The 26,631-nt window shown below is 52.2% G+C and overlaps 1 protein-coding gene across 1 annotated transcript in view; it reads left to right on the top strand.

Annotated features, from left to right (window-relative positions):
• GRIK4 (glutamate ionotropic receptor kainate type subunit 4) overlaps positions 1–26,631 on the top strand; it is a 375,204-nt gene that overhangs the window by 296,195 nt on the left and 52,378 nt on the right. Inside the window, exons 11-12 of the mRNA XM_066365318.1 lie at positions 3,564–3,671; positions 10,712–10,915. Coding sequence (XP_066221415.1) covers positions 3,564–3,671; positions 10,712–10,915 — 312 coding nt within the window. The remainder of the gene's footprint in view (positions 1–3,563; positions 3,672–10,711; positions 10,916–26,631) is intronic.

Below are 26,631 nucleotides of genomic sequence, written 5' to 3'. Positions count from 1 at the left end.
TGCTCAGATGGGCACTCCTACAGTCACGTCAGCCTTTTTCTTATCTGCATTCAAGTGCTGTATAGTCTGTCAGCGGTGGTATCCAAATCCATACCCTCTCCTCCCTTGACTGCAACCTCTGTGGCCCCTGGTACAACTGGTAGAAAGGCAGAGAAGTTGAGACTGGGAGTACAGCGGCAGGGCCAAGGGAAGACATTACTTGGCACATAGTCAAGCCCACACATGTGGACATGTGGAGGAGGCTTATTATACAGATGTTTCTTCAGGAGGTTTTGGGTGTAGGTGTGAGCGGGGTGGAGCAAAGGAATTTGGCTAGAGGCAGAGCCACATACTGTTGGTGATAACAGCTGTATTTCCTGCCCACCCCTAGCATGTGCATAGCCCGGTAGGTGCCCAGTGGGCGGGGCATTTAGCTTATGCCTCAGGGCGCCTGGCTCTGTTTATCACTTTCTCCTCACTGCTTTTCAACAATGAGATGGCACGAATGATAGTTGCCATGACGCTTTGTTGGATCTGATGAGTTTATTAATTTCTGGGGGGCTAATGGAAGGGTGGGTGGGATATTCATTTTCTGGTTGGAGCTTAGGGAATAATTAGTCTCTTGCTGTGTTCTCAAAGGTGGTGAGGGTGGGGTGAATTGCTCAGGCTGTCAGATCTGGTTCCAGGTTCATCGTTTAGTCCAGGGGTCTCAAACTCGCGGCCTGCGGGCCACATGCGGCCCCCGCAAGTTTGAGACCCCTGGTTTAGTCCCTGGATATCTGTGGGTTTTCTGTGGGTACCTGTGTTGTGATCAGGTGAGACCAGCTGGTCCAGGGCCAGAGCAGAGAGTTAGTGAGGACTGGGTCCCCTGAGAACAGTGGAGGAGGGCTTGGGGAGATCTAAGGTCCTACCAGCCCTGTCCTTGTGAAAGGTGCATTTAGAATGATACATGGGGCCCCAAGAAGTTCAGTCCCATCCCAGACATCTGAAGGCTGACATCCAGCCCAATTGCTTTTTCTGCCCTTCTGTCCAGATCTGGCCCTTTTTACCCTAGGGGACCATCAGGAGCCAGTTCTGGCCATTGTGAAGAAGGGAGTCTGAGCCTCTAGAGGACAATCATTTCACCTGACTGTGAGTGTCAGAGCCCAGGAGAAAAAAGCTCTGTGTCCATGTTCCTTGCTGGATGACGGAGGCTCCTGTGGACCTTTCCCTAGTTAGCCAGCCTGTTTAGGTGGAGGGGCATGTCCAAGTCTCACCCACGAGAAAGCAACAGAGACAGGAAAGACCTTGAAGTTAGGAGTCAGACAACTCTGGGTTCATGCCTGTGCTATACCTACCCACTAGGTGACATTAGACAAGCTATTAAACCTCTCTGGCCTCAGCTTTCTCAGGAAAAAAATAGAAGTTTCTACAGGGTTGGAGGGAGAATTCAGAGATGATTTGAACTCAGACACATCTAGCACGACAGGTGTACAGTAACTATTGTTATCCTTTCTCCTTTCACTTGAAAATCGAGCAGCTCATCCCTCATCCCCTGCAGAAGAAGAGGTGATGGGGAAAGCTGGCAGTGACCTGGCCTGACTGGTTCCTGTTAGGGACAGCAGGCACTCCAGAGGGCCGGAGCAGGGCTCGCCTGCTTTTTGTCCCTGTGCACTGACAGCAGCATCCTGCTTGCATGAAATGATTGCTTTCTTCTGCTTCTGGGTACCAATTCCTGATCAAGGTGCCAGGTGCAAGCATAAATATGGCCCACCCAGGCTGATGCAGAGATAGATATGTAAACAGGTGCCGTAGAACATTGGAGGAGCTGGATGGGATGGCCATGAGGGCTTCCTCAGGAGGTCACCTGGGACCAAGAGCACAGGAGTTAAAGCTCAAACCTCTCACTCATCGGGCAAGGTGACCTCAGGAGAGTTGAGTGGGGCTCTTTTAGTTATGGTGTCAGTTTCTTTTAAAATTGGGACTTCCTTTGTAGAAATTGGGACTTCCTGTGCAGATAGACAAGAGACACCACTTGTAAAGTAAAAGTGAACATGGGTGTGTATAGGGCCAGTCAACCTTGCAGGGGTGGGGAAAGCTGCCCACCTTTCTCCAGGTGGCATCCTCACAGAGGCTGGCAAAGGGCTTTGTGGCCATCTCCCCTTTGGTAGGTGAAAGTGTCAGCTCTAGAGGCCATCAGGTTCCCACCTAAACCTGGAGGCCTGCAAGAGGTCCCAACTGATGGTTCAGGGTGGTCCTAGCTTGTCCCTCTGCTCTCCAAGCTCTAGACTGTGACGTCAGGGAGATGTTCCTGATCCCTAATCCAATGACTCCTTGGAGATGGGGGACCAAGGGTGAGACGTGTCTTTATTGATGTTGAAGCTTTCACAAGAGGAGCTCAGAGCCCAGCTCTGGTGACTACTGCCACATGGCATCCATGGAACATGTACGAGTTTCCAGGAAAGCGGCTGCTAGTGGGCAGATGCATGGTGGGCAGATGCGTGCGTTTTCATTGGGTTTCCAGTCAGCTGTCGACTGTCTCTCCTGGCTGCCCCCTCCCCAAACACTCAGCAGCAGAAATGATTGGCCAGGGGCTCCAGCTAGTAGAAGTATATTGGTCACACACACATACACTACACGCTCATAAAAGGTGTTCCGCTGGGAAAACAAACCATCTAAACACCTAATGCTGTTGAGTTTAGGTCTCGGTGACTTTCTAGAGCGGAGAAGAAGTTGTGGGTTTCTCTTCCTTTGAAGTTAAGACAATGGGGAAGAGAAAAGAAAATAGCATTTGTTGAGTGTCTGGTTAAATAGTATACGTTCTCACTGCCACCCAGTGATGTTTCTCTCATTAGCTCAAAGATGTTCAGTAACTTTTCTGAGGTGACACAGTTGAGATCCATGATCCTGATCTGGCTGGATGGCACGACATCAAGGTGGCGCATCCATGATCTCAGGTGGCTCTGACAGGAAGACAGGGCAAACATTGCCATCTGTGTTTACAGACAGAGACTGAGACTCGGAGAGATTTAAGTAGCTTGCCTAAGTTCTCACAGCGAGCAAGCGAACCAACCAGGACGAGAGCCTGAGTCTTCCCTCTTCGGGCTCACCCATTCGTGGACCCATTCAGCGAGCATTTATTAAAGGCCTCGTATACGCCGGTTCTCTGCAGTACACTGTTCTGCTTCTTACTTAGATGATCAGGTGAAGCAAAGGGGCTTTGTAGCTCATTCCTGCCTCAGTGCAATGTGAGTCCACATGTTCTGTTCCCTCACGTGAGAGAACTTCCCTGAGCTCCATTGCATTCCTGATTTATTTTTTCATTTTCTTCTTCCACCTCTCCTATCTTTATCCCTTTCTTCCTGTGCATTCACAGGTCTCACCCTTCTCTGACCACCCCTACCCCACCCCACGTTACAGCACCCCATTCAGCCCCTATTGCTCCGTGGGTCATATCTCTCCCTGCTTCTAGGGCTTACATGCAGCCCAAGGACTGGCCTCGCAGCTCCTTCTGCCCCTGCAGACCCGCGGGAGCTCAGCAACCCCGCTCCCCAGCCTCCTCCTTTCCCCATTTCTTCCCGGTCCTTTCTCCTTGGTCTCCTCAGATTGGCCAGTGGCATGTGGCGGACGGCCTCAGCATGGACAGCCGCCTCTACGCCTCCAACATATCCAACAGTCTCTTCAACACCACCCTGGTCGTCACCACCATCCTGGTAAGCAGGGTGCCCCCCAGGCCTCCCAGCTGCAGCCCCGTCCCCGCCCCCCCCCCCCCAGCCTCAGAGTGCCTCCACCAACTCCAGGCTTCTCATAGGCTTGCTTCCCAGTGGACGGAGAATGGGAGCTCTAATCACAGCACCAGGACCAACTGACAAGGCAGTGTAATTAAACTCAAGTTGCCGCTTCATATGGGAATGGTATTTGATGAGCTCCAAAGCAGCTGGGGAAGAGGGATGGGGTGGACGGACACCACCACTTGTGGAAGCCTCTTCCGGGCTGTTGGGGAAGCTGTGCATGGCCGAGGGAAGGGGACCTGGTGACACAGGTGGGAGAAGTCCACCAGGATGGCCCCCTTCTCTTTCATAACGGCCTGCCTTGCTTGGCACCTGTGGTGTACAAAATGCCTCCCTCCCTGCAGTGGACACCCAAATTTCAGTGAATTTTCATGGCCTATTTCTTCATTTTCAGCTGGTGAAGAAAGAATTCTCGATCGTTAGGTCCAGGGACTGCCTTTTCTATCTGATTCAGTTTTCTTCAATAATTGGCAAGCCCTTCTCCCCACACGCCAGCCATTGTGCTCATCCAGAGACGCAGAGATGAGTAAGACTCGGTCTCTGTTGTCAAAGAGATGATAATTTAGTAGATGGTATCAGCCAGGTTCATTCACGGCCAAGGTATTCTTCTTCTCCCCCTACTCCGCCCCGAATACCTCCTGTTTTCACTATCTGTGTGTATTAAGCAATAATTATTTTGTTCCTCTCCCCTGCCCACCCCTTTAACTAATCAAAAGCATGTTTCTCTGCCAGGTTCGGCATCTTAGCAGCAACAGATAACCAGTGTTGCTACACTTGATATCATTCCAGCCCAAAGCAGGGACTTGATATATTAGTTAATCTGCTCAGGCTTATTATCATTGCTAAATGTGCAAGGTCTGCAAATGCGCCTGTCTCTTTTAGGCTTTTTGAGATTATAGAAAGAGCTCAGGGACCTCCATCATTACCTTCATGAACTCCCGGGGCCCAGACGCTGGACCGGAAATACTGATGTATCATAAACAAGTGGGAGAAAAGCCAGGAAGGAGGTGCACACCTAGCACCTGGGGAATGAAAGAGAGAGGGGTTCCACCCCATTGGGGAGGTCGGTGGAGCCCTCAGAGAAGGAGGGACATGGGGGGTGAGCTCCAGAGGACAGGGAGGGATGGAGAGGGAGAATGGGGACAAGGAGAGTGTCGGGAGATGCTGACAAGCGCAGGTTTTCCCCAGGAATGAGCACTGGTAGAGGGGGGAGCTGTGAGGCCCGAGAAGTGGGTGGGGTCCGTAGTGCTGAAGCACGCGAATGCCAGGCTCGGCAGCTTCCCCTTTACTTGGTAGGAGAGGGGACACTGAATATTTTCACTCATTCATTGAATGGATATTCACGGGCACTATGGTTTGCTGGGCAGTGTCCTAGGTGCTCAGGAATAGACGGAACCTGAGAAAGGGAGTTGGGGGACTGAGAGGACAAGCGGTATAAACACCCAGGTGGTCAGAGCCTCGCTGAGGAGGGGAGACCTGGGCAGAGACCTGACAGGGGTGACGCGAGAGCCAAGTGGCTATCTGGGAAGGGTTATTCTGGGCAGGGAGAACAGTGGAAGCAGAGGGCACAGAGAACAGTTCCAGTCCCAGTTACTCCATCCAGTCCCAGCTGTAGCTGATCTGAACCAGTGTGAAAAGCTTAGATGTGTTTAAAGGGTGGGGGTGTCAGCAGTCCCACTGAGATCTGGAGAGTGGGCTGAGCTGCTCAAGAGTGAGCTGCAACCCTGGCCCCGGGGGAGGGTAGCACCCCCCCACCCCTCTACCTCTGATGTGCTTCTCGACTCGGTCTCCTGCTGGCTGTCCTCCAAGTCCGTGCTCTGACTTACACCCGTCAGACTCTCCCCTGAGCTACAGCACTGACTCCTCATAACCTCCCTTCTCACTTGCTCAGTCTGTCCCCAGAGGTGGATTATGGGCCCACAAAACCCCAACTTTACACTTTTTTCTAATGACACCAAGTTTAAGGGGCCTGGTGCACCCGCCATTAAATCCACCTCTCTTTGTCCTCTGGAATCTTGTCAGCATGTTCATTCCAAAATCAGAATTGTCCCATCATTTTCTTACTTACAATTCTTTAGTGCTGCCCAGGACCCACCGCCCCCAAACTTGGGATAGAAACCCTTTGTAATTAGGCCAGCCTGCTGTTCCTGCTTCCTCTCCAGTCCCTTAGGGTCTAGCGGAACTGTCCAACATTTCCTCACTCTATCATGCTGTTCCCTGCCTCTGCACAGGCTGTTCCCGCTGCCTGGAGTACCTTTCCCCCTAATTCCTCTTTCCAGCTGGATATGCCTGTTCATCTTTCAAAGCTCTGCCTGCGCAGCCTTCCCTCACCTGATTCTGGTCTAGCGCTGTGTACACACATCTGTGTGGAAGTTCTCCTATTGGGGGTTGTTTACAGCTCCATCTCTCCTTCTAGAACAAGACTTCCTCAAAGATAGAGGGTTCTGACACAAAGAAGAAGCTCCATGATTAGAATTTGAATGAGGGAATTTTTTGTTACAAGATAGGAGATGTCCCTAAAAGCCAAGGAGTGTTTAGGAGGAAGATGGAAACTTCCTGCCTCTCAGGGTCCAGAATTGCACCGTGCTCGGAGCTCTGAAACAGACCCACCATGACACTGAGCCAGAGGGTGGTGTCTCTAGACTGGAAAAGACTATCTGACATGTGTGTGTATGAATGCATGCACACACATGCATGCATGGCTACTCACATATGCACACGTATGTTCATGAGGGGTGAGGTCAGAACATTTTTGTATCAGGTGACATTTCATAACATGGTAAGTACAGTTGAAACAAAATCTTTATTAGTGCATGTGTGTCTAAGATGGTTGACACAAGTCAATAACTCTTAACAAGAATGATTACCTGAATGCAGTCCCTGGTGACCATTTATAGTTTATTCTTGGCAAAAGGTAATCCTGGATGATTTATCCGTGAAAACCCAGCACATGTCCCTGTTGACTTCCACTCTTGTCAGGGTACACTTGGGACATGTGAATCATTTGCTGGCTAATACCAGCAAACACACAGGGATTAGCCACAGCTCCCATGCCTGCATCACACCCGAGTTAGACGTTTCGCTTGCATGACCGCCTTCCATTCTCCCAACAGCCCCGCCAGGGTGGGCGGGGCGCCTGCTCCACACCAGCACTTGACCTTCACATCCCAACGTGCCCGTGAGCCCCACTCTTTCTGACATTTTGTGTCTTTCCCACACATTTCCTTCCTCCAAGGTTGGCCTTTTGTATATTTACTTTCAATATGTCAGTGAATTTTAAATTAACTTGAGAAGAGAGAGTAATTGGGGAGAATAATTTTGTGGCAGTCCCTGGATAACAAAAGATACTGTGCCAGGGATGGAAAAACCCAGCCAAGCCCCGTCCGGAAGGCCATGGCAGTGCTGTTCACTCACACGGTCCATGAGAGCTTAACTCTGGCATCAGGCGGACACAGACAGGGAGACTGGAGGACTGTTATGTGGGGCCCTGGCAGTGAGTGCAGGGCTCCTTAGAAGTGACTGGGCATCAGAGGCAGAGGTGCGACCCTGGGGAGTTGGGGTATACAGAAGAGGCAGAGGGAGAGCAGTTGGGGCAGAGAGAAGCCCTTGAGCTGAGGACGGCATGTGTGCAAGGCCAGGAGGCTGGCCCCGTGTCATTGACAAGACTGTGGACTCCATCATGAATCTTAATCTTTAACTCCGACCTTCCTCTCTCTGATGCACAGCCTTCTCCCCTCCCCTCTCCCACTTGGGCATGCTTTCCCTGTGCTCCCCTCTCCCTTCACAACCTCTGGTCTGTCTGGTGCCTCATCCCTCCCAACAACCCCTGTGTCCCATTCAGCTCGAGCTCAGTAAAGCATCCTTTCGGCACATTCTTCTCTTTCTCTTTATGGCTGAAACCGTCACAGTGCTCCGCCATCTCATCTTGTGTCTGTGCTCAGGCCCAGTCACCCCTGCAGTCCCTGTTCCCTGCGGGCAGCCCCCTGACTCCCCTGAGCCTCAGCAGTCCCTGCTCCCTGCAGACAGCCCCCTGACTCCCCTGAGCCTCAGCAGTCCCTGCTCCCTGCAGGCAGCCCCCTGACTCCCCTGAGCCTCAGCAGTCCCTGCTCCCTGCAGGCAGCCCCCTGACTCCCCCGAGCCACAGCAGTCCCTGCTCCCTGCAGACACCCCCTGACTCCCCCGAGCCTCAGCAGTCCCTGCTCCCTGCAAACACCCCCTGACTCCCCCGAGCCTCAGCAGTCCCTGCTCCCTGCAGACAGCCCCCTGACTCCCCCGAGCCTCAGCAGTCCCTGCTCCCTGCAGACAGCCCCCTGACACCCCCGAGCCTCAGCAGTCCCTGCTCCCTGCAGACACCCCCTGACACCCCCAAGCCTCAGCAGTCGCTGCTCCCTGCAGACAGCCCCCTGACACCCCCGAGCCTCAGCAGTCCCTGCTCCCTGCAGACAGCCCCCTGACTCCCCCGAGCCTCAGCAGTCCCTGCTCCCTGCAGACAGCCCCCTGACTCCCCTGAGCCTCAGCAGTCCCTGCTCCCTGCAGGCAGCCCCCTGACTCCCCTGAGCCTCAGCAGTCCCTGCTCCCTGCAGACAGCCCCCTGACTCCCCTGAGCCTCAGCAGTCCCTGCTCCCTGCAGACAGCCCCCTGACTCCCCTGAGCCTCAGCAGTCCCTGCTCCCTGCAGACAGCCCCCTGACTCCCCTGAGCCTCAGCAGTCCCTGCTCCCTGCAGACAGCCCCCTGACTCCCCTGAGCCTCAGCAGTCCCTGCTCCCTGCAGACAGCCCCCTGACTCCCCTGAGCCTCAGCAGTCCCTGCTCCCTGCAGACAGCCCCTGACTCCCCTGAGCCTCAGCAGTCCCTGCTCCCTGCAGACAGCCCCCTGACTCCCCCGAGCCTCAGCAGTCCCTGCTCCCTGCGGGCAGCCCCCTGACTCCCCTGAGCCTCAGCAGTCCCTGGACTTCACTCCCCTCACTGCCTACTGTCCCCTAAGGACTTCTCCCAAACCTTTCCCTGCACCAAGCCTTCAGTCCACTCGCTGCCTCCCACCTGACTCAGGGCTGGGGTGGCTCCCTCGCCTGTGGCCCCCTCACTTCTCTGTACCCACATGTAGGCTCCCCTCCCCCCCTCCACACCCACCTTGACCCTGCCCCCTCCCACCAGACCCTGCGACCTTGCTGCAACAACTAGCACATCTCCCCTTCTTCTCTGGTCTCTTCTTTTTGAATTTCTCCCTTTCTACCTGCAAATATACTCTGGTCCCTCCTGTCCCAAGATGCGATTACCACCACCTTATGGACACCCCACTGCCCTTTCAGCTGCCCACCAATTTAGGGAATCGCCAATCACGGCTCGGTGGACCGTGGGCATCCTCCAACGCTGCTGTTTGCAGAGTGGAGTTGAAGCTCCAGGAGAGATGTGACTTGTCGCGGTTGGTGGGAAGGTGGTCTGCCCACCTTCCTTTATCTCCTCCCTCTGAGGATGTTGCTCCACGCCCTCTCGCCCTCTCGTGCATGTCCCACTCGCTCACACCCAGAACAGTCAGAGCTCTGCTGTCCCCACTGACGCTTTCCTGAAAAGTTGGCACGACTTTGGGGCCCTTTCAGAGCTCTGTTTCGTCTCTGTGGGAATGTCTGCCTTTTTGAGATGTTTCCTTCTTGACTTTCAGGACATCGTTTTCCCAACTTCCAGCTTTTCTGGATGCTTCTGCTCTGTCTGCTTCTGTGGCTGCTCCCCATCTTCCCTAAGATCAGGGTCTCCCCAAGGGCCTCGTTCTACCCCTCTCTGTCCTGCCTCGGTTCTTCCCTCTCAAGGGCCTCCCATATGTGGACCATCAGCCATTACCTCTGTATGGAAGCCTCCCCCCTCTCTGCCCCCAGTCTCGTCCTAAATTCCACATTTTAAAGACTCTGTCAGATGTTCCTTCCTGGATAACCTACCAGCACCTCATGTTCCAAAATCCTTTTCTCTCCCAAACCACCCGTGGCAGTGACGACACCATTCTCGGTCATCTCTGCAGCTCCGAGGGCCTGAGGACCCCTACCCTGTGTGCCCCACACCTAAGCCTGACCCTGTCTGTGTCCTTCCAGCTCTTTGTAATCCAACCTGAGTCCCACTGTGCTTAGGATGCAGTGTCTCAGGTCAGGGGAGGGTCTGTTCTCATCCCCAGACATGCTGTCTGTTGCTACTTAATATTCTTTCCTCGCACCCTGAAGTCTTTAAAATGGTCCATGCTTCACTACTATATGTATGTGTGATGTGTAGTCACCTCATCCCAGCACCCAAGGCCATACTAACCCTAATTCATCTTCCTGAATTTGTTCCCCTACCCCACCCTCCACACAACCCACGCTCCACCAAGCGGAGGCTCCATTGTTGCCTGAAGAGCCCGTGCTTGATCTCACTCAGGATGGTACCCCTGATCATCATGCCTATCCACTGCCCGCGAGGCCCTCCATCCACACCTCTCCCCTCTGTGAGGGTTCTCTCGTCTCCCAGAGCCCCGCTTAGATCCCACCTGCTCCATGGAAACTTCCGGGGACATTTGACCAGAGAGACCCATGCCTCTTCCCACTGCTCCTGGCTGGACAAGCCCGACCTAGGGTCTCAGTTATTTAGTGCATGTTCTTTCCTAGGCTGCTGTGTCGTCAGCACCCTTGTATCCCCCAAGTGCTCGGGGAGAGGTCTGTGTGGGAGAAACAAGGAAGGGTCGGAATGGGGGTGGGGCCAGATGATGACCTTGAACAAGGTAGAGGGGCTTCAGCTTGATCCTCTGTGCAGTAGGACCCTGATCTGCTCCTGGGATGAGAGGTGCCTTGCAGTAGGAAGAGGGGAGCTGTTACCTCAAAGTTGCCCACTAAGCCACTTCTACTCCATTGTCTCCCCGACCTCGTGGGCCTCGGGTCCCCCATCCCCATGTGGCCAAGACAGCAGGGCTAAGATGAGAATGACAGCTGCCCAGTTTTGCTGCAGGAAAACCCGTACCTAATGCTGAAGGGGAACCACCAGGAGATGGAGGGCAACGACCGCTACGAGGGCTTCTGTGTGGACATGCTCAAGGAGCTGGCGGAGATCCTCCGCTTCAACTACAAGATCCGCCTGGTGGGCGACGGTGTGTACGGCGTTCCCGAGGCCAACGGCACCTGGACCGGAATGGTCGGGGAGCTGATCGCCAGGGTAAGGAAAGCTCGGGTGACTTGGACTCGGAGGAGGGCAGGCTGGGGAGGGAGGCAGGAGGACATAATGTTGTGCTGTATACATATGAACCTTCCTTTTATTCAGTCACTTATTCATGCGTTTTTCAGTTATTTGTCTGTTCGTTGCACAAATCTTTACTGAGCTGTCACTGAGCCAGGCACTGGTGCTAATCATTCACTGGTCAGTATTTAACACCACGATGCTTCCCAGTCAGTCCAGCACCTGTCACAGGTAAGGGAGGCTCTGACCCATTAACATGAGTTGGAGGGCTTGGCTTCTGATTTTGGATAATCCAGGTGCGGTTTGTTTGCTCTGGTGGTTTTGTTGCTCGTTAGCACCGCCTGGCAGGGCTGAGGCAGGCCCTGAGAAAGTACAGCATGTGAACACCAGGTGACTAGCATTGGAGAGGTGCTGTCTGGGGAGACATGGGTAAATAGCCAGGGAAAAGGTACAACTGTCAGAGGCGTGGGTCACAGTTACTGTTACTGTTACTCCTTGTTTTATTTTCTGCCGTCGTTAGTGTGCTTTCACAGACCCAGGGCCAGGGTGCACTTGGACAGGCTGTAGACTTTCAGATTGAATGTGGATTAAAATTCAGGTGAGCATCACAGACTCTCAGTCATCTGTTAGGTTAGAGCAAGGATCTAGAGGCTCTTCCTGGGGGAAATCTCGTTTTCTTGGTACACACTGTTAACATCTGTAAAATTTAATTAAGTCATTATTAATTCACGGCCCATATTTTCATAACTGAGTTTTTATGGTCAGGATAAGTGATGGGTGCCCCCAGTGCGGAGAGCGCGGGTCTGGCTTCTTAGGGCGATCGTGAGCCATCCCCTTTCCCTCTCTGTGCTTTTCCAGGAGCAGAAGGGGCCCCTGCAGCTCTCCTGCAGCGTCCCAGCTAACATCAACATGCATCGTGCTTTACATACGTTATCTCTAATCCATTTTAAACATACCTTTCAGCTACTTGTTATCCCCACTTTAAAAATGAGCCATCTGGAGCTTGGAGAGTTTGAATGACTTGTTGAGCCCACAAAGTTAGTCTGAGACAAGGCTGGGATTTGAACCCATATCTGTCACTCCAGCACCCATGTTCTTCTCACACTATCTCAGCTGAACCTTGATGCCCCCAAGAAAGGTACACACACATGCAGGCCGTCGCACCCCTCATTTTTCTCCTCCCTCACTTCCTATTTCCCTCCCTCCTCCCCTGATTTCTCTCCCTCTTTCTTTACTCCCTTCCCTTTATCTATTGAATTAATATGATTTTAACCCTTTACCCGTACCAAACTTGGAATATAAGATAAACATTTAAAATTCTAGTCTTTGAGGTTTAAGTATTATTTGGGGTAATAAATAAACCACCCTTCACAAAGCATTGTGGAAAGTGCTGTGCGGACTGGAGTGTGGAAAGGGAATTTAAGAGCCAGGGGGAGGAGAGTGCTTAGGAGACTGTCCAGTGGTGGCGACAGCATTTGCAATGAGCCTGCAGGGTAACTTACAACAAGGCCTGTTCAGACAACTGTGAACTGTCCATGGTACTGGAGCCCAGAGCGAGCTCTTTCGGGAGTGAGGTGTCGCTCCCAGAGAGAGGCGAGCCAGTGGAGGGCTGACCAGTCAACGGAAGGTACAGATGGCCAAGGGAGGAGCCCTGGAAGCATCTTACAGGTTGGGGATAGGGAGTCAGGACTTCTGTGGGGTTGGAGGGGGGGCGTCTGCTGTTTCTGAGACTCGAGCCTGCCCTGCTGACAATACGTGCTTCAGCAGAGAAGGATGTGCTATTTTTTTCTGCAGTTTCAGACCCCTCCTGAAAGTCTTCCTGCTCAGAGCCCACTGTGGTGTGCAACCCAGGGGTGCAAGCCAAGAAAACTGACACACTGGGTGGGCCTTCTTCTTCCCCCTCACTGATGTGCTCAATCACCTTGAGTCATTTTCTTCAGCCCCCTTCCACTGTCTGGTGACCGGTAGGTGACATCAGCAGACAGCCCCTTTCTGTGACATGGGCTGCCAAGGAGAGAAGAGGCGTCTGGGACTCAAGGACATGCAGATACATAATGAATGACAGGCAATCAGACAAGGATCTTACCATTCACCCTGGATCAGCTTTCAAGCCAGAATGCGGCTGCTTTGGTCTCATTGAATCTTGGCTATGTAATTAATTCAACTGGTTCATTTAACAAATGTTTATCGAACACCCTCCATGATTCTAAATGTTGGAGGTCCAGCAGGGGACAAAATAAACACGGCCACTGCCTTTGTGAGTCTTCCTGGTGAGAGACAGATACGAACGGGTGATCACATTAATGTATAATTTAGTCTATGGTAAGTGCACGGGACACACAGTAGAAGGGACTCCGAGAGCATCAAGAGGGAGTAGGGTCCAGTCTTTTTTTTTTTCTTTTTTCTTTTTTGTATTTTTCTGAAGCTGGAAACGGGGAGAGACAGTCAGACAGACTCCCACATGTGCCCGACCGGGATCCACCCGGCACGCCCACCAGGGGGCGATGCTCTGCCCACCAGGGGGCGATGCTCTGCCCCTCCGGGGTGTCGCTCTGTTGCGACCAGAGCCACTCTAGTGCCTGGGGCAGAGGCCAAGGAGCCATCCCCAGCGCCCAGGCCATCTTTGCTCCAATGGAGCCTCGGCTGCAGGAGGGGAAGAGAGAGACAGAGAGGAAGGAGAGGGGAGGGGTGGAGAAGCAGATGGGTGCTTCTCCTGTGTGCCCTGGCCAGGAATCGAACCCGGAACTTCTGCACGCCAGGCCGACGCTCTACCACTGAGCCAACCGGCCAGGGCCAGGGTCCACAGTCTTGATGGGAAAGTGGGCGGGGCAGGAAGGCTTTCCTCTCGAAATGATTTTTGAGCTGACTTCTGGAGAAAAGGAAGAGCATTCCAGCCAGAGGCTGTCCGATTGGCCCTGGCATTGGGCCCCACCGCCTCCCCCAGGTTTGATGCTTTGCTATGTCTGCCAGGATGTTCTCCTAGGATTACAACAATCCCAAGCCCTGGATATCTTGTGTGTGACTCCTTCCCCAAGCTGCATGGGAACATTTCAGAGGCTGTGACAACAGGGCCTTGAGGTTACTGAATGTTTCCACTGGAACAGACTTCAGAGTCACTCACTGCCCCTAAATCCACCACTGACACAGATGAGGAAATAGACTCAGGGAGGTTAAGCGACCTGTCAGAGGTCACACGGCTAGTGGGTTTAGAGCCAGCATTTAAGTCCTGATCTGTCTGACTTCGGTACTCAGGGTCTGAGAGAGCCAAAATCTTGATTTTAGATGGACCTACACTAAAGTTTCAGTTAGTCCACTCACTGCCTGTGTATTCTTAGGAAATTTCTTTTATTCTTTTTATCTCTTCCCCAAGACTTCACTGTTCATCTGGAGCACTGAATTTTTGTAAGAATTTAAAATAACATACACACACACACACACACACACACACACTTATATACAGAGTGACAGCAGGAAGTATGACAGTTGTCTTAGGCTGAGATCCCTAAAAAACAGAGGAAAGACCTTATATGCTAACCCAAGGAGGGCTACTCCAAGACAACAGAAGTGAGGGGCGGGGAGGAGGCAGGCAGGGAGGGAGAGCCCATCTCGGGGAGTGGGTCACTGCGCCGGCCGGAGCTTTGCACCAAGCACAGCAGAGAGGCCCTATGCACTGTGGCCCACACACAGCCCATCGTGGGATGGAGGGAACTGGACCTGCTGAGTTCCATCCCTTATTGGCTGAAATGGAGTTCACTCTGCAGGACGGTCTGGCCACCTTCAAAGAAGTCAGATCCCAAGGCAACAGTGAAGCACTGTCATATTGGCCACGTCAGGTGTGCTGGTCTGGTGAATGGTGCGACCCTGAGACCCCCCTCCCTGCCTGCAGCCTTGCCTGCAGTTGGTAGAGCCCGTGTGCACCTGGTTCCCAACAGGTCCTGCATATCCTCACATCTTAGCAGCCTCAGGGAGCCTCAGGGCGAGCAGCTAACAGCACTCAGAGCAGTGAGTGATGGAAAGCAACAGAAGGGTTAGGAGGAGCAGACACCGTGAGCCAGGCCGGCCAAGAGGATGGGACACCACAGTGACATGGCCCCAGCCAGCAACTCAGTGAGAGAACCTGCCAAGCCTTCCTCTTCTCATGTAGCCCTCTCAAAGCCGTTCCCTCCCCGGGGTTACTAGAACATGAGGTCCACAGGGCCGCCTCAGACTCAGGAAAAGATCTCAGGGCTTTGTCTCCCATCCTTAGAACCCATCACAGTGTTTTGCCACTGAAGACGCTGATGCGGGAACCTGGGGCTGGGGGACTGGGGCTAGAGTTCAGTGATGCTCAGAGCCACCTCCACAGCTTCAGACTGGGTACGTCTCCAAACCCCGTGGGCATCTACATAGAAGCAGCCTGGGAGATCCGTCAGAAGGCTGGGAATTACTTCCACCTTTCCCATCATGTGCCAGCTGACTAAGGGGAATGAGAGGTCTGCAGAGGAAATGAGTAAGTCATCGGAAACCCTTCTAAGAGACTTGTCTTGCTTTAAGCAGAAGAGACAGGCAGTAGGGAGTTGATGTGGGGAAGGGGTGGGCAGGAAAGCTATGAAAAGTGGCATCTTATTATCTTCTAAGAACATTCTGGTCCTGATTGCCCACCCCACACGGCAGAGGTGAAGCACAGCCTGCAGGCTCAGCCATGTACCGGCTCCAGTCTGAGGTCAGGTGTGCTTTCAAGAGCTCTAGTTCAGCATGCAGGATCTTAACCTCTGTCTTGTATCTCAAAACCCATTCTCGTTCCCGCCCACTTTTAGAAATTCCCTCTTCTCCTCCTGTAGTCAGTGATGCTAAAAATTGCTCAGTACTCAAGCATCGGTCCCAGACAGGTTAGCCAGGTGGATCCTAGTTGGGGCATATGCAGGAATCTGCCTCACTATCTTCCCTCCTCTCACCTAAAAAAATAAAACAAAACAAAACCGAATAGAGTTCTCCTCTCACTGAGCTCACGTTTTATATACACAGAACCTCCAAGTGTTGTGAGATTGAACCTTGGACAAGGGCAGATGGGGCCTAAACTTAGTCTTCACACTACTCACCAAGCACGAGCTCTGGTGTGAGGGTATATCCACCTGTAGACTTCCTTCCTACAAAGATGCCTTTAGTCTGCTGAGAGGATCAATTTTTGCAATTCATATAATGGCCCCAACGATACTTTGAATGAGGCCCAGTGTATAAAAATAATGAGAATATAACATGTAATATATGCAAAATAGAATCATTTGCAAAAGTTTATGGGAATACAGAGAAGAAAAGAAATAGTTCAGCTCCAGGGAGGCAGGCACGGTTTTACAGCAAAGCTAATGGTGCTAATAACTATTGTTGGTTGAGTATCTACTACCTGCCAGGTGTTTATCATGCATTATGTCTTCCCCAGCCACAATCTAACGAGATAAACGTTGTTATTCACATTTTATAATGAGGAAGCTGAGGCTAACTTCAGCCTAACAGAGAGGCTGACCTAGGGTCATTCAACTAACCAGTGATTGATCTGAAGTTCAAAGCTGAGCTTGTTTGACATCAAAATCGTTCTAATACACTGCGATGCCTCTCAGTTGAACTTTGATGGACAAGCATGAATTTGATAAGCCCCAAGGGAGAAAGAGTTTCAGGCAGAGAGATCTGGGTGGGCAAAGGCAGGGTCTGGAATATATGGCCAGTTTAAGGACCATGCGGAGTGCAGTGTGGCCCCGTCACAGGCAGAAGGCAAGTCCACAGCTTGAGGCAGTGCTGGAACGGCAATTATAGGCCAGGTTGTGGAGGTCATTGTGATGAGTTTGGACTGTCTTTTAGAGATAGTAGGGAGTTGCTGGAGTTCTTAAGCAAGGGAATGATATAATTCAATCTTTGGTATAGAAACAGTCTCCAGATCAATGGTTTTCAAAGGGTGGTCCTCACACCCGCAGCAGCAGCGTCCCCTGAGACTCGTCTGAAATGCGCATTCTGAGGCCCCATCGGGATCTACTGACTCAGACACTCTGAGCGGGGCCTGGCAATGTGAATTTAGCAGGTCCTCCAGGTGATTCTGCTGCGTGTTTAAATTTGAGAGCCACTGGTGCCCATGCAATTTAACGGGTGTGTGGAGTGGGGAGGAACCAGAAGCAGCCAGACCAACGCAGGGACTGTTGGATGATGAAAACTTGAATGATGCCGGCAGCAGCATAAAGGTTCGAGTGGCAGTAATGGATTAAATGGGCATTGACTTCATGGATGGGGCTTGGTTTTTAACTGGGGAGGGGCAGGACAGGGAGGGAAAGGGAGGGCTCCAGGCCACTCCTGGTCTCGGTTTTGGTGACAGGTTTCTGGTAAACTCATGACCCGAGAAGCAGTACGTGGCAAAGAGTAGCTATAGACGGCAGATAGGACGTGGGTCTGAGGCCTGGCAGGACTCTGAGGTGGAGAGAAGGTCAGGCCCTTCCCTCTCCCAGGCTTCCCTGGCTTCATTCCTCCTTGCCGCATCCTATCTGGAGTGTCCAGAAACCTAACTGATCAGTGTGGCTTCTAACTGTACACATGCCCAGCTGTGCCCCCACCGTGGGGAGGTCCAGCAGCATTCTGCAGGTTACGGACAGTGCCGGCGATCTGATGCGCTGCCCCAACCCCATCTCTTCTCGCCCTCTCAGGGCAAGGGGACACAAGGAACAGAAGGCGACTCCAGAGGGAGGGGTCTCTGGAGAAGGAAGCACCTCTGTTAGGTGGCAGGTTGGTGGCACTGGTGACAAGTCCATTTGTTGTCCTCTTGGGCTTAGAGAAATATACCCTGAATTGGGAGTCAGGGTTGGTCCCTGAACATTAAATTAGTAGCTGAATTTTCCTGGAATACCGTTTGCTCACTTGAGAAGTGAGCATAACCATGGTCCGCATGCTCTACCCGGCATCTGCCCCAGTTTCGCCAACGTCCCTGCAATCTGAAGAACTAATCTAGAGCCCACAAGGCCTTGCATCTCCCATCTCTTGGAAGACACCCCCCCCCGCTCTCTGCTGAACCCCTACTGGCCTCCTCTTGGTTTCTTCAACACAGCTACTCGGTTCCAGCCTGTGGCTGTGGCATTGGCTCTTCCTCCTGTCAAAACCTGTTTCCCCAAGTCTCCCATCTAGTATTTCCTTCTCATCATCTACATCTAGGCCAGGTGTCACCTCTTCTGAGAGGAATTCTTTCTTTGCCACCCTAAGAGACCCCCGTCTCTCCTAGTCACTCTCTACCACATTTCTTTGTTGTATTGTCTTCAATGAAATTATCACCACCTATAATCATTTTGCTTATCATGAGACTGTTTGTCTATTGCTTATCTCCCTTCATGACAATGTAAATTCTTAGATTAGGAGCTATATCTGTCTTGTCTATCCCTATACTGGTAGCATCTAGAACAGTCCTAGCATACAAAAGTACTAACTATGGGATGGATGGATGGATGGATGGATGGATGGATGGATGCTGTAAAGGCACATGTAAAAATATTACTGACCATGACCCCAAGGAACTTAGATCCTGGACAGAAGAGCCTGGTGCTGAGATTAGTTGTAGGTTTTCAGATGATCCCTTTGATGGGTACGAGAGAGAGCACACCAGTGGCCCAGATGTCCTGGTGCATTTAGCAGGTTGGGGCTACATGAAGTGATGTTTTCTCTGGGGCTGTCCCTCTCCTGCGGCCCTGGGGCTGCACCTGCTTTCTGCATGCCCTGCCTTCCCTTCCTGGGCTCCGCCTTCCCCAGCAACCCACAGCTGGGCCTTCAGCTCAGCTCACTGTGCACTCAGCCACCCCACATCCCCTACCAGTGTTGTCTTGAGATAGAATTTAAGCAATTTCACCCTTTTTCCCTGTCCCCATGGGTTGGAAATGTCTGACACCCCAGTCTTCTGATTTGTTCCCAAGACATAGCTGCACCTCTCTTCAGTCTTTCAGCTAGTTGACTTTACTACTTAGCCCCCACCACACACATTTATTCTTCGGCCGCCTTTGGAATAAACCTTCTCCCATGGTGCTCTCTGGCATTATTGTCTTGAGTATGTTGGTGGTGGGGAGGGGTGAAAGCAGCCTGAATCTCATGGAACAGGTACCCAGATCACCTATCTGGACTCTGAGTCACCTCACCTGAGACTCCGCTGTACTCTGTACAACCGCTGTGACTCCCTATGCTGACCAAATTTTGCCTGTCTTGGCTATAGATCACTTTTTTTTGTATTTTTTTGGAGTGAGAAGCAGGGAGGCAGAGAAACAGACTCCCACATTTGCCCTACCGGGATCCACCCAGCATGCCAACCAGGGGGTGATGTTCTGCCCATCTGGGGCATTGCTCTATTGCAACTGGAGCCATTGTAGTACCTGAGGTGGAGGCCATGGAGCCATCCTCAGCACTTGGGCGAACTTTGCTCTAGTGGAGCCTTGGCTGCGTGAGGGGAAGAAAGAGATATAGAGAAAGGAGAGGGGGAAGGGTGGAGAAGCAGATGGGCGCTTCTCCTGTGTGCCCTGTCTGAGAATCGAACCCTGGACTTGCACACACCAGGCCGATGCTCTACCACTGAACCAGCTGGCCAGGGCCTATAAATCACTTTAGAGATAGCAATGGGCACTATTTGTTGAGCATTTACTATGTGCCAGATACAGTACTAAAAACTGCATTGCAAATATTATCTCATTTAATCTTTAAAGAACCTTACAAGAGAAAGTATTATTACCCCATATTATATGTAGATCAGCAAACTGAGGCTCTGAAGTTAAGTGAACTTGTCCAAGGTCACATGGTTGAGAAGGGGCGGCATCAGGCTCCAAATGTTGATGGGTCCACAATGTGTTCTCTTATTACTGTGCAGAGGCGCCCTGCATACATACCTCGGTCATCAGATTCTGCTGCGTGGCTCCGTGCCCCGCCCCGGCAGGCAGACCCTGCTCTTCCCTGGCCTCCTCAGAAAGAAATAGCTCTGCTTCAAAGAACCCAAACATGACAGTTCTCTCTGTCATCTGGCTGCCCCTCACTCACGAAAATGAATTTGCACCAAAAGGTCTTATGGCGTTCAACTTACTTATTGCATAGCTTGGCCTCACTGTTTCAGTTTCTGGCCATAATTGTTATACACTTTCAGGGGTTTATTCACAGATGATTTTTCTCGCCTTCCTATAGCTTGTCAGGAGCAACTGACATCACCCCATTTGTCAGCACGCGTGCCAGGCCTGGCCCGGCCGTGCCAGTGGCAGTGTTGGCAGCTCTAGCAGCAGCCATCTGGGAGCTCGCTCTGCCTCGCCTTTCCAGGACCCATGGAATGATTTCCCGTCTTCTGCAGCCCTCAGATACGCTCCTTTCCAGGACGACAAACCCCTGCTCCAGCTATGTCTACATTTGCAATGTGGGCCACAAAACAAAAACCTAGATCCCTTTCAATGTCAGCATTTGGTTCATTCAGTGAACTTGGACTGCTCAGAAAGACACTGTCGACTCTTGCTGAACGGATCTCTTATCCAAATCCAGCAGACACCCAGAACCGGACGTCCATGTCCGGATGACAGAAGAAGGGTGACCTGGGGGCCTGGCTGGCTGCCGGGGACTGGTGAATAATGGAACACAGGCAGGAAATCAAAACAGCATAGTGTAGTCAGCAAGCACAGCAAATGGATGATCGGGTGTCAGTCTGGCCAACTGGGAGTCAGGAGGAACAAATCAGCTAGAAGAGCCCAGCTTTCGGGACACTCACCAGGCGGGATGGTGCTGCCCAAAGCACAGGCCAGGCCGCGGGGAAGGGACATCCAAGGAATGGACGAGGACAGAGCACACTGCCAGAATCAGGAACAGCATGATAATAGCAACAGCAATAAACATTAATGAGCAGTGAATGTCGACGCTGCATCAGGCCTTTCTATTAACTCACTTAATCCTTATCACAGCCCCATGAAACTGTTGCCATTCATACTCCACCCATGAGAAAACAAGTTCAGAGAGGCTCGGTAACTTGCTTATGGTCACACAGCTAGCAAGGGACACGCTTAAACCCAGAGCCCTCTGACGGCTCTGTCACAAAATACTGGGAGAACATCTCTGTTGTACCTGAAACAGATGCCTCTCATTCTTCTCTGGGTTTTAAGACCCATTTAAGGTGGAAGCTGGCAAGTACCAGAGGGTGATTGCAGCCCCCAGCAGGGAGGTCGGGCTTCGCCCAGGGCTTTGCTGCTGTGTCAGTGAGCAGGGAGCTGACTCCCCCAGGAGTTCCGCAGTCTGTTCAGCTGTCTGGACCAGACGAAGGATCTGGACTTTTCTTGGCCAGGTGCAAAGGGAACTTCAGTTTCAGCATCCAGATGTTCCTTCTAGCCCTTCTTGAATTAGATGCCACCAGATGTTTACACTCAGGAGACTCTCCAGGGCTGAGTTTTCGTGTCCTGCATGTGTGAAATGACCCAGCTGTGGCACAGTTAATGTGGCCCCCGCAGCCCCTGTGTGTCCTCCAGGCTTTCTGAACCCCTCGAGGCAACGGAGTGCTCAGTGTCAGGACTGCAGGTGACCGTTCTCTCTTCTATTGGGCAAATCACTTAACTTTTTAAAAATAATTTTTACTGAAATATCCATATATAATCGTTTCAGTCTGATGAATTTTATCACAAAGGGGACATGCTCATGTAATCACCATCAACGTCAAGAAATACGTCATTACCAGCACCTTGAAGACCCTTTGTCCCTGTCCCCACAGTATGCCCCCTTTGCGCTCTATGCACACCCCTTCTTCCTCAAAAATAACCACTCTCCTGAACTCAACACCACGTAACTTTGCTTCATTCTCCTCTGAATTGGCTGATGCTGAACTTGAGTTGTTGTGAGGCTCAAACACGGTCTTTGAAAAAGAACTTGGGGGGCATTATTATTGGTGGGTCCACAAGCCATGTCAACAAGGTGGGACACCTTTCTGAAGCAGACCAAATATAGTTCATCACCCAGGAAAAGCAAAGCAGCCACAGGTTTATGACAATACCTCTAGCTCTCCTCGAAAACCTGCAGAGCCCCTGAGAAAACACCCTACTGCTCTTTGTAATGATTTTTGATTGTGCGTCATAGACTGATGAGAAATGAGAAAAAGACTAGATGCTATTCAGTTCACAGAACTTATTGGGTTTTTTTGTGTGTGGCAGAGAAAGAGAGAGAGAGAGTCAGAGAGAGGGACAGATAGGGACAGATAGGAAGGGGGAGAGATGAGAAACATCAGTTCTTTGTTGTGGCTCCTTAGTTGTTCATTGATTGATTTCTCATATGTGCCTTGACTGGGGGTGGGGGTGGGCTACAGCAGACTGAGTGACCCCTTGCTCAAGCCAGCAACCTTAGGCTCAAGCAGGTGAGCCTTACTCAAACCAGATGAGCCCGTGCTCAAGCTGGCGACCTCGGGGTCTCGAACCTGAGTCCTCTGTGTTCCAGTCCGACACTCTATTCACTGCACCACCGCCTGGTCAGGCTCACAGGACTTATTGTTCAGAGATCACTTCTCACCCTTGCTGGGAAGCTCAGGGCCTGGTTTCTGGAATCTCTTTTCTGTCTGGCAGGACAGTAAGAGGTGCAGAAGCAGCGGAGGGGCCTGGGTTATTGGCTCGGAGTGGAGAAGGGGTAAGGGAAGAACCATGGACGCTCTCTATGGTTGTCAGCAATGCTTCCAGAAACTGTTGGTACTTTCTTTCACCCAACAGAAACAGTCCTAAGAACCGGCCTGAGAGCCATACCATTCCTAATGACAGGGCTGACACAGGGGACAAGACAAGACAGCACCACAACTAGTGGTGCTGTCAGATTTCAACAGCCGCCATTCAGAGTGAACCACACCTTGAACTCTAGACTCTTCTCCTAATTGCCTACTTGTCATCACTATGAAGATGCTTAATAGGGAGCTCCTTCTCCACTTGTTTAAAGTTGACCTCCTCTTTGAATGGACCCTGAAGAGCAGGTGGAGTTGCTGGTTGGACGTCCCAGGCAGAGGAAATGGCTCATGTAGTAAAGGACAAGGTGTACTTGAGAGGCAGCTGAACTAGAAAGGCCGAGGGGCCCACAGGGAGTGCTGGGAACTGAGGCTGAACTCACAGGAGGGCGCTGACCACAGGGCCTGACTCCCAGGCGGGGCTTTACGGAAGTGGACAGCCTGAGGAATTTTTAAGAGGATGGACAGGTATAGGTGTAATGGCTTATTGGAAAAAGATGATTACTAACTACCATTAACTGAACACCCATATATTACCATGCCTGTGTTTGCACACTGCCTGGAGCAGGGCCAAGAATCAGGAGAAAGCAGGAGGAATACTGAGCATTAAAGAGGAGGGGGCCACTGGGAAGGGAGGGCAGTAGCTTCTGCAGATAGTCCCTGCCCCCTCAAGATCAAGGAAGGGCCGAGCCCAGGACACAGAGCCCAGGACACAGTGCTTCCGGGGGGGGGGGGTCCCTGATGGGCTCAGTGGCCCATGTGACCCTCAGCCAGGTATTCAGCTAGACACTAATGCTGTTGTCCCTCTGCGGAAAGCCAAACTTGCTGCACCCAGAGCTCCTTCCTGTCTGTTGTTTATGGATAACGCCAGCCACATTCTCGTGGGAATGCCATAAACCTTCTCCCTATATAGGGAATCTCTGGAGGCAATTACTTTGGAAAGAAGGTTTCCAGGAACGCTCAGTACCCCCTTAAGCTGTGTAGCATTTTCTCTTCCAACTGTAGCCCCCCCCCAAAGCTTCCCAGAGTTAGGTAACACAATTACAGAGTTAAGTAAGTGACAGCAGAGAATGTGAGGCACTGTGGGGACTGTTACAGGCGAAACAAGACGTGTGCCCACGTGACTTGCAGAGCAGTAGAGAGCTGCTGCGTGGAGGGGCGGCTGGCCTCCGCAGAGGACAGAAAGTGGGGGGAAGGCGGATGGGGATGGACAGTGTGAAAAAAAGCCAGAGAATAAAGATCGGAGGCTGATCAGCAACAACAATGCAGTGGACACGAGAATTTGGGGAAGCTGGGGAGGTCATTTAATGCACTGACCCCAAAGGTGAATCATGTAACACGAGGAAGAGACCCTGGGAAATGACTAGGTTTGGTTTCCACGCTAGGTGTCAATTTCCCCTGAGCTCCCAAGTGAGGGGACAGAGCCCGAGGGGATTCTTATCTGGGGTTTCAGAGACAGGCGGTCATTACCAGGGAAGCTCTGCTGTGTGAGTGTCCCAGGTCACCTGGCAAAGGCCACCAAGGTCCTCAGCCCTGCATGGAGGTAGACTAGGCCTGATGGTGCACCTGTCTCCTAGACATCTCTACGGCTCATAATGGGTTAACGTGTTGTCTCCAGAGGCCCTTTTGAGAATATCATCATCTTCAAGTTCATCATCATCATCATTATCACCTTTGCCATGATCCTAACAGCAAATATTTGTTGGGGACTTACTTTAAAACAGGCCCCATTTACAACCATTGTCTCATTTACTTTCTCAGCAATTCCAGTGTGTACGTGCTATTATTATTCCCACTTTTTTTTTTTTTTTTTTCATTTTTCTGAAGCTGGAAACAGGGAGAGACAGTCAGACAGACTCCCGCATGCGCCCGACCGGGATCCACCCGGCACGCCCACCAGGGGCGACGCTCTGCCCACCAGGGGGCGATGCTCTGCCCATCCTGGGCGTCGCCATGTTGCGACCAGAGCCACTCTAGCGCCTGAGGCAGAGGCCACAGAGCCATCCCCAGCGCCCGGGCCATCTTTGCTCCAATGGAGCCTTGGCTGCGGGAGGGGAAGAGAGAGACAGAGAGGAAGGCGCGGTGGAGGGGTGGAGAAGCAAATGGGCGCTTCTCCTGTGTGCCCTGGCCGGGAATCGAACCCGGGTCCTCTGCACGCTAGGCCGACGCTCTACCACTGAGCCAACCGGCCAGGGCTATTCCCACTTTTTATATGAGCAAACTGAGACTTAGAGGGGTCAAAAGCCTTGCCTAGGGTCACACAGCAAATAATTGTGTGACAGAGTGCAGACAGGTCTGCCCCGCACTGGAGGCTGTCTCAGGGACAGCCGAGTTGGTGTGGCGGGACTCTGCGGCGTGTACAGTTCATTAGGCTCTTCCACAGCCATCGGCTCTGTTGGCTCTCATGTACTATCGATAGGCAGGCGCTGCTTCCTTATACAGCCCGGTGAGATGAGTCCCAGAGAGCACAGATGAGTTGGCATGGACATATGGTCAGCAAGAGGCAGAGACAGGTCTTCTGAGCCACCCCGTCCTCTGTCCTCTTGTTTGCTGGGCTCTGTGTAAGGGAGCTGCTGCCCAGTGGGCAGAGGCGGGGCTCCGGCAGCTGGAGGTCTGCACAATGGTGCCAGGGCCCTGCGGGGTGGGTAGAGGAATGGGGTTTTGTCTGAAAGGGGGCAACAGGCGCCCAGAAGAGAAGGAAAGGGAACCAGTAAAGCGTTGTTTGTTTCAGATCGGGCAGGAGCTGGCGCTGCCATCAGACATCCAGCAGTGCAGGTGGCGGTCTCAGGGAACTGCGGGAGGGTGGTGGTCTCAGGGAACTGCGGGAGGGTGGCGGTCTCAGGGGACTGCGGGAGGGTGGCGGTCTCAGGGGACTGCGGGAGGGTGGCGGTCTCAGGGGACTGCGGGAGGGTGGCGGTCTCAGGGGACTGCGGGAGGGTGGCGGTCCCAGGGGACTGCGGGAGGGTGGCGGTCCCAGGGGACTGCGGGAGGGTGGCGGTCTCAGGGGACTGCGGGAGGGTGGCGGTCCCAGGGAACTGCGGGAGGGTGGTGGTCTCAGGGGACTGCGGGAGGGTGGCGGTCTCAGGGGACTGCGGGAGGGTGGCGGTCCCAGGGAACTGCGGGAGGGTGGCGGTCTCAGGGAGGGGAGCAGCAGCCACACTGAGACCGTGGGCATTGACAGCAACGGGGCAGTTGCCTGCCCCCTATTAACTTTATGAGGCAAAGAATAATGTGTTCTGGATGTCACCTCCAGGCTGGCTCCAGCCCACCTTCCCCATGTAAATTCCACAAACATCCAGGAGATTTTTTTTAAAAAGGCATCTCGGAAACAGAACAGGAAGCTCTGCAAAGCACACTTCCAATCAAAAGTAAGGAGAGAGGTCTTTGTCTCAAAGGAATTGATTGTACTTGACACCCGTATAGGTGCACACACGAGTGCACACACACACACACACACACACACACACACACCACACACACTACACACACACTCACGCTCACACACGGCACACATACATACAGCACACACACATAAATACACATGCACACACACATGCACACAGCACAGCACACACATAAACATGCACACACATGCATACAGCACACACAGAGCACAGCACATGCACACACATGCACACACATACATACAGCACATACACAGCACACACATGCACATACACATATATACAGCACACACATACACAGACATACACACACATGCACGCACATACATACAGCACACACATACACACACAGCACACATACACACATACACACATACAGCACACACAGAGCACACACACATACACACACATACATATAGCACGCAAATGCACACACATACACATGCGCACACATATACAGCACACACACATACACACACATGCATACAACACACACAGCACACACATACACACATTCACACACATATATACAGCACACACATACACACAGCACACACATACATACAGCACACATATACATACAGCACACA

This window comes from Saccopteryx leptura, chromosome 2 (genome assembly GCF_036850995.1).
Source record: "Saccopteryx leptura isolate mSacLep1 chromosome 2, mSacLep1_pri_phased_curated, whole genome shotgun sequence".
Classification (NCBI taxonomy): domain Eukaryota; kingdom Metazoa; phylum Chordata; class Mammalia; order Chiroptera; family Emballonuridae; genus Saccopteryx; species Saccopteryx leptura.
The sequence above is the reverse complement of the archived record's forward strand: the minus strand, read 5'-3'. Positions and strand labels throughout refer to the sequence as shown.